The sequence below is a fragment of the Heterocephalus glaber genome, unplaced genomic scaffold (assembly GCF_053883595.1).
Source record: "Heterocephalus glaber isolate CG9 unplaced genomic scaffold, H.glaber_assembly_v1.0 deba00001600, whole genome shotgun sequence".
NCBI lineage: Eukaryota > Metazoa > Chordata > Mammalia > Rodentia > Bathyergidae > Heterocephalus > Heterocephalus glaber.
Window position 1 is genome coordinate 23,663,388 of NW_028258372.1, and position 15,467 is coordinate 23,678,854.

Sequence of the window (15,467 nt, forward strand, 5' to 3'; positions counted from 1 at the left end):
GCTCTTTACTTCAGAAATGAACAAAAGAGAGAAGTGAACAGTCACCATGTAAAATGCAGGCAGAAACATTAGTAACTCAAGAATACTTTGTATATCCTTGTTTAAAAGACGTCTTAGCTGCCTCTAACAGGAATCCTCTAAACTAGACACCATTTTTAAGAACACAGAGGCTCAGAGAGTAGCAAGGAGCAGAGGCAGAATATGAATCCAGAAAGCGTGACTGCAGAGCCCATGGTGTACCAGTGATGGCGAACCTTTTAGAGCTTTCACTGGTAACAAACAGCCTGCTGTGGCACGTGTGCCATAAGTTGACCACCACTGTTCTAAGTTAACCTCCTTGAGGATTTTAAATTTTTGACATTCACTAAATAAAATAAATGAAAATTTTATTATGGGCATTTCTATCTATAACCTTTGTAGTTGGGAAGTAGTATATTATCAAATGTGTTTTTTTCCAAAATGTTAATATACTATATATAATAAAGACATTTATACTTGTTTCCTCAGGTCCTCCTGTTATCACTTTTGAGCCAGTGGAAACTGTTGTTGATGCTGGTGGCAGAGTCAGATTGGACTGTCAGGCGACTGGAGAGCCTCGGCCGATGGTTACATGGTCCCGCCAAGGGCACTCTGTCCCCTGGGATGACCGAGTGAGCGTGTTGCCCAACAACTCATTATATATTGCAGCTGCTCAGAAGGAAGACACTTCTGAATATGAATGTGTGGCTCGTAACTTAATGGGTTCTGTCCTTGTCAGAGTGCCGGTCATAGTGCGGGGTGAGTGTGATTAGAGAGATAGTCATATCAAACAGCACCAGGGGCAACTCACATCATAACAGTTATTGAGTCCAAGTCTCCATTAACCATAAGATGCTTCTAGATGATGTGAATAGAACAAAAAAAAAGCACATCACAATTTACAGACTAAAGAGACTAAGTATAGAGTTTTAAAGTACCGAGTTAATAATTCAAAATCTCAAGCTAAATTTTTTATTCAAAACTGAGTGAAATATATTCTTAGAAATTGATGGGTATATTGAGAAGTTTATATATCCTAAAAGGTAAACAGTATGTAAATTTCGTGGTCTCCAACTCTTCTAGCAGCTATGTCCACGTGAGTCAGGGCCAGATCTGAGAGGGAACTCTAATTACTTGACATTCTCCTCTTCACCTAGACTTTAATTTTACCTTAAAGGAAAACTCCCATAAGCTATTTCTCAACAATCGTAGATTCAGTTCTGTGCCCAGTCCGTAGTGAAATGAAATTTGACATGGTCTTTTAAATACAAAAGTGAGGCAAAGCACAGTGTTTTATTTGCAGTTCATGGTGGATTTTCCCCATGGTCTGCCTGGAGGCCCTGCAGCGTCACCTGTGGGACCGGCATCCAGAAGAGGAGTCGACTATGCAATAACCCCCTTCCAGCCAATGGTGGGAAGCCATGCCAAGGCTTGGATTCAGAAATGCGAAACTGTCAAAACAAGCTGTGTCCAGGTACATTTCTGCATTTGATTGATTGCCATGTGTTTAGTTGACATCAGCTTCTGTTCCCTGCCTATGGGGGATTGCCTCAGTGTTAGTTCTTTCAATTGAAATATACCTGACAGCGTCATGGTTCACCTTTGTATAGTGGATGGTCACTGGTCAGAATGGAGTCCTTGGCAAGAATGCTCAAAGAGCTGTGGACATGGCAACCGAACCAGGACCAGAACTTGCAGTAATCCATCAGCCCAGCACGGTGGGCGGCCATGTGAAGGGAATGCTGTGGAAATAATCATGTGCAACATTAGGCCTTGCCCAGGTGAGAATCTACCAATAATATTGAAATAAGCAAAACTTTTATATTTTAATTCCTATAAAGGAGTTTTAATTATCTTTTATATTGTGGAAAGATGTTAACACCTCCACCTTTAAGAATAGATTTATTCTCTATGTTCTCAGTTCGGTTTCATGGCTAAACTTATGAAGATATGACATTAATCTATGTTAACTAAAATTCCTGATTTAATATAATATTAAAAAGGCTTCACAATTTGGTGTATTTTAATCCTACAGAGAAAACTTAAATATTTAAAAACTCATAAAATTTTAGAATTCTTACTTCAGGTAACATCTAACCCAGCCATCCATTTTCAGGTGAGAAAAATTAGCCTAGTGAAGATTACAATACTAATAGCTACCATACACTAAATACCTAGCATACAGCAGGACCACACTAGGTGCTTTCTATACATGTTGTATTTGAGGGCTCTTTCAGATTTAAGTAACAGAAATCAAACTGAAACACGCTTAAGTAGAAAATTCTCCTTTCAGGTATGACTGAATGCAAGAGTTTGCCCAATGTTTTTACTAGTATGTTTTCCATTTCTCATCTCTGCTTTTCTCTCTTCGGCTTTGTTCTCTGTTAAACTCTTTCCTTATGTGAGAAAATGACTGTTAGCAGCTGCTGCCACATGGGGGCCCTATAATCCAAGGCCTCAAAGAAAAAGAGTTCTGTCCCACAGAGTTCATATCCTCTAAAGAAAGATCATATTTGGTTTTGTTTGGTTTTGTCCTATGCTCATGTCTGAACTTAGCTGAATACAAAAGGGTACTGTGATTGGCAGCCTGGGCAACATACACACCTGCCTAGTGTCAAGATGGGCAGAGCTCCTTGTCTGGCAACGCAAAAGAAATATAGAACAGAGGCAGTGCTGTTCATTCATTCATTCATTCATTCATCTAGCCTGGAAAATAGAATGTGGGAAAATCATCAGAACTACAGAATTTTTGAAATGAAAACTATAAGCATCCACAATCTGAGTTAATACAGAAGTCGTTTTGAGTGATATCTGCCACATATTTCCTCTTGCCTTTAAGATTTAGTCAAATACATTTTTAGTGCAAATTCATTTTGGCTAAAACACATTTGGGTGTCTGCCTCTGGCTACAGAGCATGATTAAGTACTCAACTCAATCAAAAACCAGTTAATTATGAGAAGATATAAGATATGTTCTTAAATATTGTCCAGACGATTCAGACAAATGATTTTCTCATTACTTGATTTTCAACTCGTTATTTTGGTATCTGGTATGTTACAGCAAGAAAATATTTAGTTGCAGACGTTATTGCCCCTATTTTGATTCATATCTTGGTTAAAGAGGTGGAAAAGAAACACGTTTTATAAGACCTAAGTCTAGAAAGTTCTTCTAACGCGAAAGTATGACCTGGTACTGATTTGTGTGTATGAAAACACATGCTGTCTGTTCTTAGACCACACACATGGTAGGAAACATACAGTTGTTCCAGTCTTATGGCTACATGCTGTAATATGTTAGTTACCAAAAGGAAGGCCTTACTATCACTCTTTGGAAACAATTGGTCAGTTTAGGAAGCAGGTAAGTGTGTTATTCCAGATGTTTAATTCATGAACATTATGTAATGGAGAAAATTCTTCAAAGAGCTACAACTGCAAATCATCTTGTTGAAATCCAAGAAGATGTGTGAGGATGAAGCTGAATCAGGATTAACGATCTAGACTTCCACTCTTGAGTACAAGTTATAATTGCTGAAATATTTGTGTTGCTCACAACTACATTTAGGTATGTTATACAGACTTGCTCCTAAGCTCCTTGGTTCCTTCCACTTTCCCCTGAGCATGGATTGTAAGCAAATACTTAGCTAAGGTTTAAACACTCAGTTCTGTTTACATATGGTAGTTTGATTAAATTTAATTTTAATAAAATAGTCCCCTTTGGATAATTTTAAGCATTTATTTCGGCATGAAATAGGCCTTCTGAATTTCTCTAGACACAAATTCCTTTGAAAATCTGACCAGAAGGAGAAAGAAGAACATGATTCCGGAGTGACTCTATTTGTATAATTTTGTTTGTATTTTAAACAAACATGGTCTGTGACTTGAAACACTGTCTCCTGGGATGTTTGTAGTTCATGGAGCATGGAGTCCTTGGCATCCTTGGGGTAGATGCAGCAAAAGTTGTGGGGAAGGTACCCAGATGAGAACAAGGCTTTGCAATAACCCACCACCATCATTTGATGGATCCTACTGCAGCGGGGCAGAAACACAAATGCAAATGTGCAATGAGAGACCCTGTCCAGGTAAGAGCAGTGCACTGTTTATATGTCTTATCTAAACAGCATGTCAGTAAGAATCTATTTCATCCTGACTGTCACAAGAGCATCACTTGGCCTAGTAGTGCCCAGGGTTGAACTTGATTTTTTTTTACTTCATCATTGTTAGATAGTAACCAACCACATATATCTTTCTCCTAATCCAGTTGATGGCAGGTGGGGACCTTGGACCAGCTGGAGTGCCTGTACCATGTCTTGTGGAGGAGGTACCAGACAGAGAACAAGGGACTGCTCTGACCCTGCCCCTCAGTATGGGGGAAGAGAATGTGAAGGAAGTGATATCCAGAGTGATTTTTGCAATAATGACCCTTGTCCAAGTGAGTGTTGGAAACAGTGAGTCAACATTATACTTTCTTAAAGTTTCATTGTGACCTTAGGTCCTTAGTTATAATATTGTGTTAATTGGTTCTTCAGCCTTTGGTTTAGGCTGCTGAAATGTATGGTTACTGTGTTCTCAGTGTTACACATACCCTCAGCTCATCAAGAACAGAGACCCTGTCTCACTCACACCCTCCAGCTCCTGGATATTTTAAGAGTGACCAACAATAAATGTAGTAGTAGTTTAAAGGGAATCCCATACTCACTGGCATGTACACCCAATTTCTAGTCAAAGCGCCAGTGAAACCATTTGCCTTTGGAAGTTGTCTGTAGACTTGTATGATTCTTTTATATTTCCTGGGGAGAGGCTTTTCCATCCTTTTGGGATGAATGTCATTGTTTAGCACTGTTTTTATGTCACGTTATTCATGTTGTAGCCCATGGTAACTGGAGTCCTTGGACTGACTGGGGAACATGCAGCCGGACATGCAATGGAGGGCAGATGCGGCGGTACCGTACGTGTGATAACCCTCATCCTTCCAATGGAGGAAGAGCTTGTGCAGGGCCAGACACCCAGGTGCAGAGGTGCAACACTGACATGTGTCCTGGTGAGCTTCTCCATTCCTGGCCACAGAATGAGCACAGCATTTCACTTAGTGCTTCTTGTGGTAGCCTCATCATTTCAGACTGTAAAATCAAGGCTGTATAGGCAGGGGCACCTTAGATTCAGATTTTAAAGCCAATTGGTTAACATTGACCATTCAATTCTTGTTCACAGTGGATGGAGGGTGGGGAAACTGGCAGAGTTGGAGCCATTGTTCTGTCTCTTGTGGAGGAGGTGAAAAGACTCGGAAACGGCTATGTGACAACCCAGTGCCATCTAAAGGTGGCCGTTCCTGTCGAGGAGATGCTACTCAGGTATCCAGGTGCAATACCCAAGCATGTCCAGGTAAGCAACTGCATTAGACTGTCAAGATCCTTGTTAGCACACATTTAGAGTCAGTGTGCAAATCACTCTGGGCCCACAATTTACAAAATACTACCAACTCTGGAAGGAAGAAATAGAAAAAAAGTGTGCTTTTTTGCTCTTAGTGCAGCTCTATGCTAATATGCATAGGGTTTCAGTCTGTACCTGCTCCTTCTGGGTCTTCTTAGGAAAGGCTGCAGTCTGTAGAGCCATACATTGTAGTTCTGGGCTTGACAGGTAAAATGATGAGGCGGAGTAAGGAAAAGCAGGCTAAGACTCCAGCCTGCATGTGAAGGTAGGGCAGCAACTACATCTCTAACAGCAATCATATACAAGCAGAGGTTTTTCGTTCATTCACAGATCAGAATATGGACAACATGAGTATGGACAGTAAAATATTATTATTCTCCTACTCTGAAAACCATGGCTATTTAAACTCCCTTGTAGGATTGCTGATAGGATTTTTAAAAGTTAACACATAGTAAGTGTTTGTTATTCTGTGTGACCGGCTCAGTAAACTCTCATTTTCATCATCATTTCAGCAAACACATACTTTATTTTGGTCATAGGATTAAATGCTGATTTGTATTCTTTGGCTTGTGAAATGACACTACAATGTGCATAGATTGGAAAGAGACTGGATTTATGGGGGATGATGGGTGTTATACGAAAGTAGAATATTTTAAAAGCTTATTCATTTCACTTTTAAATTCAGATGTCATAGGACCTTTTGATGTTTGAGAGAAGATTTGTAACATCTCTGAATATTGGCTTTCTTTTCTCCCATGTAATGTTGTTGGAATTGCTTCCTTATCCAGGAATGTTTTTTCTTCCCCCAATAGGTGGGCCCCAACGAGCCAGAGGAAGTGTTATTGGAAATATTAATGATGTTGAATTTGGAATTGCTTTCCTTAACGCCACAGTAACAGATAGCCCAGACTCTGATACTAAAATAATACGTGCTAAAATTACCAATGTGCCTCGAAGTCTTGGTAAGACTCTTCTTAGTTTCACTTGAAATTTCTAGAGGATTCTACTAAATAAATCATCAATATAATAGGTAGTCTTTAGCTTTATGCAATGTGAAACTCCTAAAGGTATAGGGGAGACAAGTATTTATTTTGTCTTATTAAAGATTAGTATACAGCTTTGTGTATAACCTACTATAAAAACCATGAAAACTGCCCATGAACATTTTGCTTTGTTATCTTATCTTTTTTTTTTTTTTTTAGGTCCAGCCATGAGAAAGATAGTTTCTATTCTAAATCCCATTTACTGGACAACAGCGAAGGAAATAGGAGAAGCAGTCAATGGATTTACCCTCACCAATGCGATCTTTAAAAGAGAAACTCAAGTAGAATTCGCAACTGGTTAGCATCAGCAAAACTTAATACTCCATGAGTATTAATGGATGGCTAAAAGCTGGTGATTAAGAAAAATATAAGTACCCAAAGAGAATCATTACAAAGTTGTTGATCCAATCTTATCATAAATAATACAGAAGCAATTTTTGTATTTTCCTATGCTAACATGAAATCTATGAGCCTATGTGTTCTCAAGAATTATAGAAATTTTTAAAGTGCAATTTTTTTCTCCTCCTTTCTGTATCTTTTCTCTTTAAATCCTTAGAGAGGATTTTAAAAGTCAAAGAGGGAAAACGAGTCATTACTATTAGTTAAGGACTTTGGTCTTCAACTAAAGATTCAACTGGAATAAACTATAGTGATTCTTTATCATAAAGATGGAAATAAAACCAAAGAAATCCAAAGGCTTTTCACTTTATCTCTAATCTTAGTGTACATAGCTCTTCATGGACCTTTTCATGGTCATGCAGGTTTTTGCAGAGCTCCACTTCTTCAAAGTTAGTCAGCCTCCATGGCAAAGACTTTAAGGAAGAAGAGCTGATGGAAGGTGTGTCTTTAATCAGCACTTAATCAGCCCAGATGACAAGTTGGGCCTCTTCATCCCCACCACTTACTAAAGTGCACTTTTGCTACTTTTGGAAGCGATTTAGAAAGAACGTGCCCCGTGGCTGGACTTTGATCTTTGCCAGTCTGCCTGGCAAAGCCTCCAGTCTCTTCTCACAGCCAATACATTTTGGTTGCACTGCCTTGCTATCGCCTGTGGGTCAAAGTGCGGGATCCTCTACACAACAGTGTGCTACATTCTTACCACATAAAAAGAATTCTTAGTAGAAACGTAATTAAATGGGCCTAGCTCTTTAATTGGAAGGCTAAGTGAAATTTAATTCTCTTATCCATGTTTATTCAAGTTTGAACTAAAATGGCATAGCTGAACTTTAAATTTGTTCTGTGCTTATGCAAACCATATATATATTGTTTGTTTGTTTGTTGTTGTTTGCTGTGAAAATGAATGCACTGTAATTCCCAGGAGAAATCTTGCGCATGACTCATGTTGCCCGGGGCTTGGATTCTGATGGTGTTTTGCTGCTAGATATTGTTGTGAGTGGCTATGTCCTACAGCTTCTGTCACCTGCTGAAGTCAACGTAAAGGTAAAATGCTAAGATAACTGGCTTCACTGTTGATTCAAATAATGACTGTGAGTCAGAGATCCATAGAAAGAACACAGAGAACTTGTGTACTTTACCTCGTTCACTTTGGAGAATAAATATGTAAATCACCAAGATTATAAATGATTATCTGGTCTTCATTTAAAAATCTTCAGGGCAAGTCTTTATAAGCTCCGAGGGCTTTTAGAACCCTGTTTAGGCACCAAGATTACTGCTATTTTGATTTAAGCTACATATTTGCTTGATTTTCTACAGATAAAGAGAATAGTAATTCTTACATAAAAGTTTTCAGGTACCATCCATAAAAGAATTTCAGATCTCAAAGAATGATAATAATCATCCATATATGTATTGCTTTACTCTTGCCCTACAAATTCCTCTATTGAACTTTAATTTATGATGGTGAATTATAGAATTAACATAATTGCAGTTGAAAGGTCCAAACTTTGAGTTACTTCCTGGATTCTACTATACAATTGCAATTTTATTTAGAATTCTGTCTTTTAGCCCCTAAGCCAGTTTGTTCTCATTTTGCATCTCACAATACTTTTAAGAAAAAAAATAGTATGAGCTATGTTGATCTTCAATTTGCAATTATTCTCCTTAGGATTACACAGAGGACTACATTCAAACAGGTCCTGGGCAGCTCTATGCCTACTCCACTAGGCTCTTCACCATTGATGGCATCAGTGTCCCATACACATGGAACCATACCATTTTCTATGATGAGGCACAGGGAAGAATGCCTTTCTTGGTAGAAACACTCCATGCATCCTCTGTGGAATCCGACTATAACCAGTTAGAAGAAACTTTGGGTTTTAAAATCCACGCTTCAATTTCCAAAGGTAATTTTACTAAAAACAAACAAAAAACTCTGTATCTTTATACCATCTAATTGTTTCTAAAAGAGTAAAATGAATTGCATTGATGCCATTTCATATAAAAGAAGTATATTAACACTGAGATCTAAAATTACAGTAACAGATTCTTTACTCGTGTTGTCTATGTTTTATTGTAGGTATATCCCTGTGTTAATGCCAAGCCAATTGGAGTTCTAGTACACTTAGTTTACCAATATGCTTCTTTGTTCTGCATAGTAAAGTTATTGTTCTGTTCTATATACTTGGAAAAGGTTAAACATATTATATAATCTGTCAGAATGATTTTTTTCTTTGGTTATAAAGTTTATGTGTTTCCATTCTGAATCTTATATTTGTCAAGGAACTTGTAATATTCCTGAAACATAATCTAAAGGTGTGTCTAAAACTAAACTAGTAAAGAAAAAGTCTCTATATTTTCAAAGGAGCTTTTAAAAACTGTACAATAATCAGAATTACAACTGTCATTTTTCATTCCTGAAAACTATAATTTTGAAGTACTTTCCATTTCCCAAATACAAATCCACAACCTTGATTTAAGTTGTCCTCCCACACTGTGTGATTCTTTGTTGAATCTATTCTCTGAGATTTCCTTTTCAGTCATAAGAGCCACCTCAACCACTTGTGTTCCATAGTCTGTGGGGGTTTGATGGTGGGAGATACTTGTGTGTAATTATGTTGCACACACTAAATGTTTGCATCACTTCAGCCTTGAACTTTAGGTTACCATGAGTATACTTAAAAGAATGTACATTATCCTTGTGTGTGTGTTGGCTTTCCAACAATGAATCAAAGAGATCTTAAACAGAATCATTTTGTTTTATTATACTTAGCAAAATACCTTAAAATTCATTGCACTGTCTACCTTTCTTTCATCCATTGTGCATATGACCATTGTCTTCTGCAACACATATCGAAACTCCTTCATCCGATTTGAGTTCATAGTACTCTGGGAGGACGATAATCCTAGATTTGTGAAGATCTGTAGCACCATTACTTTCTCAGCTCAGAGCATTACCACCGCCTCCTTGCTTTATTCTTATAATGCATGTTCTGGCCACTTGGACAGAGTTATTGAAAAGAGCTTTTTGACGTGAAGAACTATTTTCTCTTTCTCAATTATGCTTACATTTCTAATCTAACCTCTTTCTACTTTTTCAGTACTCCATCTTAATATATAAAGATAACTAGGAAGTCAATTTTTTATCATAAATTAATTTATACTATTGGGACTACAGGAATTAAAATCATTTTTGAAGAGTCATAGGACTTTCTACCCCCTCAATCATGTAGATTATCTAAACCTGAAACTGCATGAAGGTTCTTGTGGCATCTGTAAGGGTATTGTTGGGTGAAATGGGTCCCATAATATAAGGAAATTGAGACCATAAGGCCCTTTGCTGTCTTTGGATAATATAATTCTATGAATTACATCTATGAGCCATTTGTTGAAAACAGTGGTGCTGTAAATTTCAAGAACTGTGTGCCTGTAGTATGTTTTAGAGTGACCAGCAAGGGGCAAGCTTGCCTTCTTGGTAGTTTAACCAGCAAATTCTCCTAGGAGTCTATCCTAAGAAAATTAGAGAACCAAAGATGACTATTCACAAAGTTTCATCCAGTGTTATTTCATAATAGAAAAATAATTAATAAACTTCCTGGTGATAGAATATAAATATGTATATCATGTAACCACTGTGTAATAATCTTTTAAATAAGCATTGAAATAATTTTTTAAACCTGTGCAACTCATTCATTTAATATTTGTCCAGTGCCAACATGTATTAGACACTAGCACACTTTCACAAATGAAAAGTAGGGTGTTCATGCATCACCACAGCTGAAAAGCAGCATACAGTGTGACCCTGACATGAGTTCCCACTCCTCTTCCCTGACAGTTCTGATAGAGATGGGATCAAAGGATTGGTTGGCTTGTTTGTGGACTGGAGATTGAGCCCAAGGCCTCTGCACTGAGTTACAATTCCAGGCCTTTAATTAACTTTTGTTTTAATTTTATAAGACAGCATCTAAGTTGCTAAACTTTCCAGACTAGACTTGAATTTGTGACCCTCCTGCCTCATGCTCCCAAAGTGCTGGGATTACAGGCCTGCACCACCAAGCCCAGCTAAAGGATGTGTGTTTTTAATGAATTCTCCTAATGATTTTTATGATTAATAAAGCTTGACAATTATTCGTCTGTATATTCTTAATTTTTCTTTATCTATTTAATTCAATATTTGTAGTGCTGGGGAGTGAATCCAGGACCTTATGCATGCTAGGCAAGCAGTCCATCAACCATATCCAAAGCCTCTAAATTAATTTTTAAAGTACATATATATTCATGGAAATGACTGGAAGGAAAAAAACCAAAATGTCAACAAACAAGTGTAGTTTTTTCTGAGTGACCAGATTATAGGGAATTTTATTTTATACTTTTTTAAAGTTTATACTACTGTCACACATTCTTATAACATAAACACATATTTTGTATTACCTCCCACTACCCTGAAATACAAATCATAATATAATCCAAAATAACTAATTTAATATAAACGATAAAATAGAGGAAACTAATAATGTACTATTGTTGTCTAAAATCTTTGGGCAGAGATTAATCATAAACCTGAACTTGTATATAGAATCCCACTGTGATTGAGGTTTTTTTGGCAGAGAGAAGGGCTTTAAGCAACTCTTAATAACATTTTAAATATCAATGTATATCACAGTTGCATTCCTGGAAAATTCATTATATATTTATGTGGAAAATGTTTAACATATGGGACACAGTTTTAAAACTCATATAATTACAGCTTTTTATTTGCAGGAAAGTCTTTCAGCACAAAGAACACATCTTTCAGTGCTGTCCCACACATGGCAGTATTGTAACTCCTGCCCCAGGGCCTTCTCCAATCATTGAATTTTAATATTCCTCTTCATCATCATGACAATGAAAATGTCTCTCAAAAAACTTCCTAAATGCCACTTAATGGAATATACGTCTCCTAATTAAAACCAAAACTGAAGCTACTTATTGTGTTTACATGACATGAATTTTTCCACAGTTATACCCCCAACACCATGACCCACATAACATACTGGTTAAATAAAGGAAAGTGTGAATAAATGAAAAATGTATGACCACCACCTGATTCGGTGGTTGAAAGTCTAATAGACTTTCATCTAAATCTTGCTCTTGTACATATTAGCTCCTTAATCTTATGGAAAATACATAACTTGCCTCAAATTGCTCACCTGAAATTTGGGTACTATGTGGAAGTTGTGAGGTTAAAATAAGAAACTAACCAAGCAATAGCCTTCATTAATCATTTGCATGTGCCTTAGACATTTTCAGTCCATCCGTTCTATTACTACTCTCCTGTACATGTAGGAAAATTTGCACACTCTCAGAGAAGTGGTTCCTTACTAACAGGCTGGCATGCTTTTCACTGGCATCTAAGTTAAATCTCTTCTGTCACAATATGCCTGTTTCTCCTTGCTTTAAGGGAATACATAGAAAGGGAAACCCATCACACATGGAGTACTGTAACCCAAATGCTCAACATTTCAAATGGAGAAAAGCCACAAAAGGAGGATTCTTCATTGAGTTTCTGTTTTTCACTGGCATAAATTATTTTAAGTTGCTTGAAAATATCATTCTTCCTTCTAGAATAAAACAACCCAGTAATGGCTGGAAGAATGGGATATTGCCTATGGCTATGCCTGCCATACACAGTTATCTTGGATTCTTTTTAGTTATCACAGAATAATTTAAATTTCTTTTGACTTATGTAAACAACTTAAACAGAAAATCTGTTTCCAATGGCAGCTTGCCAACAATCTCTGGACTATGATTTGTTTACTTCTTGGTTGAAGAACAAGAAAAGTTTTCCATTCTTGCTATTTTCCACTGATTGCATATCTGCATCATGTGTTTTGCCTTTAGCACATCTTTCCAGGGAAGGGTAGATAAAAATGAAACCAGATATTAATATTCTAGTAAGTTAGTTACCTGCTTTCTTCTCTGTGGTAGGAGATCGCAGTAACCAGTGCCCCTCCGGGTTCACCTTAGACTCTGTTGGACCATTTTGTGCTGGTAAGTAAAGAAATAAACATTTTTATAAAATTGTCAATAATGGATATAATTTAATGGACATTTTTGCCATTTTGCTAAGTATTTAATCATCACAACAGTCCTATTAGTTATTGACAGCTGAAGAAATTGAGATGTAGAGAAGTTAAATAAACTGTTTAGGATCACTTAGTATTAGGTGGCAAAACTAGATTTGAAGTGGAGTTAGATTACAAAGCCTAAATTCTCTCAGTTTGGCCATAGTTGAGTATATCCGGGATAGTGACCAAGTGCGGAGGTGGAGTGACCAGAGGGACAACACCAAACCCCATCTTGCAGCTTGATTGCCATGAGCATGAGAGGAGAGCGGTCCAACACGAAGTCACCTAACAACAGAACTGCTCAATCATAGCATAGGACAGGGCTGTTGGGCCTGTGACTAAGGGCTAAACCAACTTTGTACCACCATGTACCAGTTCAGAAGAATCACAAATAAATGAACAGCTAAGTAAATGGTTTGGGGAGCTCAAATTTTACACTGTGCTTCTCATTCACTGATACACAATGTAATGTAGTCTAAGGACTTACAAAAAAAAAGGTAATTTTTAGACTGCCCAGTTCAAATGCCAGTTTTATCAATAGTAACCTCTGTGATATTCAACAATTTATTTATCCCATTTGTTCTTCAGTTTTGCATGCAAAATGAAGATAGTAACAAAAATACTTGTCTCCTAGGAATACTCTGGAGAATGAGTAAAAACAGATAAAAAGTATTTAAATTATTTTAGCTGTCATTCTTGTAGAATAAAATCTAAGTATCTATTCACAATCAGAGATAACTTGAAGACCTCAAGTCAATTTTTTACCTAGTGATTCCATTTTGTGGCACTTAGTGCACTCTCTTCTTTGATTCAACTCATTGTCTTCCATATGGGAGTATTTCAGCAATTTTAATAACTCTGAGAAAGTAGAGATTGACATGGTGATTGGGCTGCCTTGTTGCCTTTTTCAGATGAAGATGAGTGTAGAGCAGGCAATCCCTGCTCCCATACCTGCCATAATGCCATGGGAGCCTATTACTGCTCCTGCCCTGAAGGCCTCACCATTGCTGCCGATGGAAGAACTTGTCAAGGTATCCACAAAGTTAAGTCCAGTAGACTCATTCAAGCATGGGTAAAGCAATATTTGACCTAGAAAAAGCATGGTCCACCAAGCCTCTTCTTTCCTATTATCTCTGCCCACACCCTCACAATAGGCAGGAAGGTCTTCATTGTTGAGAAAATAAGAAAGAGGAAATACTGCTCAGGCATTGCCTTCCTGTGGGCACTCTGAGCAGGCAGGCCTGGAGTCACTCACTCAAGATCCTAGAAAGGAGAAGTCACTTAATTTATAAAAAGTCTAACTGATTGATCAGTTTATGAAGATACCACACCATGTGGCGGTGAGCCTGTCAGCTGTTTAACTCACCTGAAATGACGTTAGCAAAAAATGTGGTCCTTTATATATTCTTGCTCACTAATTGAACAACTCATTCTGTTGCAGATATTGATGAGTGTGCTTTGGGAGGACACACCTGCCACACAGGTCAGGACTGTGACAACACAATCGGGTCCTATCGCTGCGTGGTTCATTGTGGAATTGGCTTTCGAAGAACGTCTGATGGGCTGAGTTGTCAAGGTATAAACATGTTATCTTTTAATCCTTACAATACCAAGAATTAGACTCCTGTTTGTGCCTTTTAAACTCTGTCAGGAACTCCAAGGGCAAGGTGCCAGATAAAAGGGAGTCCCTCGGGAAAACTTAAACCAGAACCCTCCTTTACATGTTTGCAAGTTGAGCCTCTTGATAAGCTTAAGATGTAATATTCCACAGCTATTTTAAATATTTGTAGAAATGTGATTTTCAGTGGCATTTGCCTGTTAACATTTGGAAAAAATCGTACAGAACAATGTAGTTGAATCTGTTTCATAAAACTCCATTGCAATATTTAAAGTTTTGTTAAAATGGATTTTATGTTTTAGAGCAATATTAAGTTCAAAGCAAAATTTGTACCAACCCCACTATTCCACAGCACACCATTTGCCCAACTATAAACATCCTATCCCATAGTGATACATTTGTTAAAATGAATGAACCTGCATCGACACATCATTACTACTCAGAGTCTACACGACAGTGTCCATCTTAGTCCATACATTAAGGTTCACTTTGGGTTTGTACAGATGTATAATGACATGTATCTACCACTGTAGTAGAAGACAAAGTAGTCCCACTGCCCTAAAAATCTATGCTTCAGGATTCACCCCTTCTTATTAGCAACCCCTGTTAACTACTGATCTTTATACTGTCTGCGTAGTTTTGCCTTTTCCAATATGCCATATAGCTGAAGTCCTATGATAATGGCTTTTTCTAACTTTTTTCACTTAGTAATGTGCACTTAAGTTTCTTTCATGTTTTTTTCATGGCTTTATAGCATATTTCTTTTTAGCACTGAGTAATATTCCATTGTATGAAGTATTACAGTTTATTTATTCATTCACCATACTGGTGAATGTCTTGGCTGCCTCCAAGTTTGGG

General features: G+C 37.4%; 1 protein-coding gene across 9 annotated transcripts in view; it reads left to right on the forward strand.

The window, feature by feature from the left end:
* The window catches only part of Hmcn1 (hemicentin 1), a 421,540-nt gene that overhangs the window by 382,721 nt on the left and 23,352 nt on the right, over window positions 1–15,467 (forward strand). For 8 of the 9 annotated variants that reach the window (XM_087194441.1, XM_087194442.1, XM_087194444.1 and 5 more), the window contains 14 exons: window positions 508–777; window positions 1,322–1,492; window positions 1,629–1,799; window positions 3,927–4,097; window positions 4,277–4,447; window positions 4,886–5,056; window positions 5,227–5,397; window positions 6,258–6,407; window positions 6,648–6,785; window positions 7,807–7,928; window positions 8,554–8,791; window positions 12,852–12,914; window positions 13,903–14,022; window positions 14,433–14,567. In XM_087194441.1, the coding sequence (XP_087050567.1) occupies window positions 508–777; window positions 1,322–1,492; window positions 1,629–1,799; window positions 3,927–4,097; window positions 4,277–4,447; window positions 4,886–5,056; window positions 5,227–5,397; window positions 6,258–6,407; window positions 6,648–6,785; window positions 7,807–7,928; window positions 8,554–8,791; window positions 12,852–12,914; window positions 13,903–14,022; window positions 14,433–14,567 (2,262 nt within the window). Of the gene's footprint in view, window positions 1–507; window positions 778–1,321; window positions 1,493–1,628; window positions 1,800–3,926; window positions 4,098–4,276; window positions 4,464–4,885; window positions 5,057–5,226; window positions 5,398–6,257; window positions 6,408–6,647; window positions 6,786–7,806; window positions 7,929–8,553; window positions 8,792–12,851; window positions 12,915–13,902; window positions 14,023–14,432; window positions 14,568–15,467 lie in introns of those variants that run through there. The other variant, XM_087194450.1, reaches the window with a different exon arrangement.